Below are 4633 nucleotides of genomic sequence, written 5' to 3'. Positions count from 1 at the left end.
CTCACTGCCTCTGTGTGTGTTGTAAAAGAGATGTTGCAAGGGTCTTGGGCTTGCTTGCCTTTGGGATTACAGCACAGCTTCTTGCCACTAGGCAACCAAGCATCCTACACACAGTATATTTTAGATGACTAGTTACAACTAATCTATGCTTATTATTACTGTGGATCTGTGCCTAATCATTTCTAGAGTCCCCATTGAATCTCTCCTGTTCCTAGTACAACCTTTTTAATCAATGCCAACCACATCTGCAGTATTTAAAGCATATTTCACTTCAACACAGTTACCATAAATTCCCATAGTTTGGAAGAAAGATAATAGAACAGGTGTACTTTTCCCCCATAGATAATCTAAGCTCTGAAACGCTAAAATTTAAGACAGAAACCTTGTCCTTTCAGTGCATTTACTAACAGTGAAATGGGAATTCTTGTTTTTCCTCCCCCTACAGTATGTTTCCTCTTTTTAACAGTCACCATGGAGAAGAGAAGCTAGGGATGAATAGCAAAGACTTCAGCTGTGGGATGATGTCTGGCCAGATGCCCCCTTTTCCTGTGCTGCAGAGCAGACCCCCAGACAAGAATCTCTTGAAGTGCTGTGAGTGTGGAGGCGTCTTCTCCGACCTCTCACCCCACACTCATCAGACCCGATTACACACCAGCTGCCCAGTGTGTCATTGTGCAGACTGTGGCGAAGCCTGCAACTGTCCCTCTGTCCTTGACAGTGCCCTGAGTCTTCTGGCTGTGAAAAAACCCCACCGGTGCAAGGTGTGTGGGAAGGAGTTCTTGTGTACGTCAGCCCTGAAGGATCCCGTGGTGGCTGCACTCCCGGGTCTGCAGTGGCTTGGATGCTCCAGGTTCAGGAAAGATCTCTACAGTCTGGCCTCCTACCTCACTTTACATATACAGAGGCACACTGGGAAGAGGCCCTTGGCCTGTACGGAGTGCGGCAAAGCATTCAGGTTCCCCTCGGCGCTCACCAAGCACAGGAGAACTCACAGCAGGAAGAGGCCGTGTGTGTGTGAGCAGTGCTGGAAATCTTTCAGCGATTCCTCCGCCCTCAGTGAGCATATGCGGGCACACAGTGGGGAAAGGCCATATGCCTTCAAGGAATGCGGGAAAACCTTCAGCCTCTCCTCAGCCCTCAAAAAGCGCACACAGATGCACAGTGGGGAGAGGCCCTACCACTGTCAGGAGTGTGGGAAGACCTTTACCTGCTCCTCCCACCTCACCTCACACAGACAGAGGCACACTGGGGAGAGGCTGTTGGCCTGTCAGGAGTGTGGCAAAGCGTTCAGGTACCCCTCAGCACTCAACAAGCACAAGAGAACTCACAGCGGGGAGAAGCCATACACGTGTGAGCAGTGCTGGAAATCTTTCAGCGACTCCTCGGCCCTTGGCGAGCACATGCGGACGCACAGTGGGGAGAGGCCATATGTGTGTGAGGAGTGTGGGAAAACCTTCAGCCGCTCTTCACACCTCAGGAGACACGGGAGAACCCACAGCGGGGAGAGGCCGTATGTGTGCAAGCAGTGCTGGAAGTCCTTTATTGAATTCTCGTCCCTCAAGAAGCACGCACAGACGCACACTGGCGAGCGGCCCTACACGTGTGACGAGTGTGGGAAAACCTTCATGCTCTCATCACACCTCAGGATACACAGGAGGACTCACAGTGGGGAACGGCCGTACTCGTGCCTGGAATGTGGGAAAACCTACACCTGCTCCTCTAGCCTCACCTCGCACAGACGGACACACAGTGGGGAGAGGCCGTTTGCCTGTAAGGAGTGCGGCAAAGCATTCACGTACTCCTCAGTACTCAAAAAGCACAAGAGAACTCACATTGGGGAGAGACCGTATGCATGCAAGCAGTGCGGGAAATCCTTCAGCGATCCCTTAGCCCTCAACAAGCACACACAGATGCATAGCGGGGACTGGCCCTACACGTGTGAGCAGTGTGGGAAGACCTTCATCTGCTCCTCCCACCTCAGGATGCACAGGAGTACACACAGCGGGGAGAGGCCATACATGTGCCAGGAGTGCGGCAAAACCTTCAGCCGCTCCTCCCACCTCAGGAGACACAGGAGAACACACAGCGGAGAGAGACCCTACTCGTGCCAGGAGTGTGGGAAATCCTTTACCTGCTCCTCCACCCTCACCTCACACAGACGGACGCACAGTGGGGAGAGGCCGTTCACCTGTGAGGAGTGCGGCAAAGCGTTCAGGCACTCCTCAGTGCTCGCCAGACACAGGAAAACTCACAGCGTGTAAGCAGTGATGGAAATCTTTCCGTGACTCCTCTGTCCTCAGTTCACACAGACAGATGCACAGCGGGGAATGGCTTTCCCATGCAGGTAGTGTGGAAGGCCTTTGGAGACTCCTCTGCCCGCACCAAGCACCTCCTGGTTCACAGCTGGGAGAGGCTTTACCAGTGCAAAGACTGTAGCAAGGGCTTCAGGCAGTCCTTGCACCTCATTGCCCACATACAAACTCACAGCGTGCAGGTGGCACAGAGGGAGCATGAATGGTGAACCACTGGGTCATGAAGTTGGGAAATTCCCAGAATTAAATGGGAATGTAAACACAATTCACAAAACCCTTTGTGTCCATGGAAAAGCAGGACACAGACATCAAGAGAAATACCTCAGAAAAGAAAGAACCCCAATGAGTTCTGTCACGCTACAATGTGAATACATGGGAAAAGAGAAGAAAAAGGCCTGTAGCCACCAGAAGAAAAGAAAGATTAATAAACAGGTTAATTAGATGTTATGTACTGTTGAGTTGGGACAGACCCATAGCTAACCCTCAATCTAGTTTTTAGAGGCTGTAAATCATGCTGGACAAGACTGCCCATCTTTCTCCCTTGGAACAACTGGTGGATTTGAATCCCAAGCCATGGTCCTACCACACAGCTCTTTTATCCTCTAGGCCAGCAGAGCTCCCTCCCCAAAGTTGGAGGAATCTGTAAGACCAGAAACTGCCTTTTTTTTGTTATTGTTATTTGTTGTTATATGTCATCAACTTGACTATGACTATGATCTTATGAAAAATATCTCTGAACTCTGCCCTATCCAGAGCCAGTTTCAGTGTTTCTGACACATCTGGTCCTTTTGCCAAAGTCTCTGTGTCTGTCTATCCTGTCTAGGTTCTTCCTCCTTTGCACTGGCCCTCTAATTTTCTCCCAGCACTGTCCATCCTTCCAACATGCCTAAGGTATGTGAGCCGGGGTTTCAAAATCCTTGCCTCCAAGGAGCAACCCGACTTCAACCTCTCCAGAACAGACTTGTTTGTTTCTTTGGCAGTTCATGGTATGTTCAATATTCTTCTTCAGTAGCGTAACTCAAAGGCATCATTTTTACTTCTGTCATCCTTAGTCATTGTACTGTTCTGAGATACAAAGTAAGCAATTGAGAAGGTCATGACATGGATCAGGCTCACCTTAGTCTTTAGACTGTCATCGTTACTCATTAGTACTCTTCAGAGGTACTACTCCTAACAGTAAACTTTCCTAAAGCAACTTATCTTTTGATTTTCTGAAAACCAAAAGTGTTGATTGTGGATACAAGTAAGATGAAATTGTTAACAACCTCAATCTCTTCTCCACTTATGATGTTACCAATTGGCCCAGTGGTGAAAATCTTTGTTTTCTTAATGTTGAAATGCAATCCATGTTGAAGACTGCATGTAATCTTCTGTACCAAACACTCCAAATCCTCCTCAGATTGAGCAACTAGGATTGTGTCATCTACATAATAAGTTGTTGATACGTAGGTTGTTGATGAGTCTTCATTCAATTGATGCCACATTCTCTTCATTAAGTCCAGTCTTCTGAATGCTCAATTCCACATAAGATTGAAAACATACAGAAATAGGATGCCATCCCTGACATATTCCTCTGTTCAGACAATAGCTTCCTGGTCTAAGTATAGGTTTCACATGAGCACAATCAAGTGTTCTGGGATTCCCATTCTTCTCAATGTCAGCCACAACTTTTTGTGATGCACAGATCAAATGCCTTTGCATAGTCAATACAACACAAATAGTTATTTTTTCTGGCACTGTCTCCTTTCTTCCAAGATCCATCTGACATTGGCAATAATATCCCTAGTGCCCTGGTCTCTTCTAAACCCAAATTGTATTTCTGGAATTTCTCTATTGATGTACTGTTCTAGTTGGGGTTGTGGGGGTTTTTTTGGTTTGTTTGTTTAATTATCCTTAGCAAGATTTTGCTTGCATCTGATATTAGTGATACTGTTTGACAATTTTCACACTCGGTTGCATTGCCTTTTGGGGGAATAGGAATAAAAGTGTATTTTTATAATGAAGATTGTCCATTTGCATTTTGAGTGTCATAGTGAGCATTTCCAAGGTAATGGTATTAGTCCAAAAGTTATTACTAAGAATAATTATTTTTTCCCTGTTGCTCTAAAATTTAGAACTCGCATAACTCTCAGACTAACCTTACCCCTTATTTAAGTCTAAGAAGATAACTTTCCACGAGGCCATTTTAAATCCTAGAATTTTATTTTAGTCGAGGCACTAGTAATAAAAATACTAAAAGAGAGTGTAGCTTTTGTATCAACATTGTCTGAATAAGGCAGGATTCACTCGGTACATAGTGTTCCAATGTGTAAAAGCATGTA

General features: G+C 46.4%; 1 protein-coding gene across 1 annotated transcript; it reads left to right on the top strand.

Annotated features, from left to right (window-relative positions):
• The first annotated feature begins 1064 nt into the window (after positions 1 to 1064).
• LOC102870067 (zinc finger protein 709-like) lies at positions 1065 to 2261 on the top strand. Its single transcript, XM_006896942.1, has one exon. The coding sequence runs from the start codon at positions 1065 to 1067 to the stop codon at positions 2259 to 2261; it is 1197 nt and encodes a 398-aa protein (XP_006897004.1).
• The last annotated feature ends 2372 nt before the right edge of the window (positions 2262 to 4633 follow it).

This window comes from Elephantulus edwardii, unplaced genomic scaffold, assembly GCF_000299155.1.
Source record: "Elephantulus edwardii isolate Elephantulus edwardi_28Jun2011 unplaced genomic scaffold, EleEdw1.0 scaffold00193, whole genome shotgun sequence".
In the NCBI taxonomy this organism is placed as follows: Eukaryota; Metazoa; Chordata; class Mammalia; order Macroscelidea; family Macroscelididae; genus Elephantulus; species Elephantulus edwardii.
The sequence above is the reverse complement of the archived record's forward strand: the minus strand, read 5'-3'. Positions and strand labels throughout refer to the sequence as shown.

Excerpts from the sequence above, each read along its gene's own strand:
- LOC102870067 (XM_006896942.1), top strand. The coding sequence starts at position 1,065 with ATGCGGGCACACAGTGGGGAAAGGCCATATGCCTTCAAGGAATGCGGG.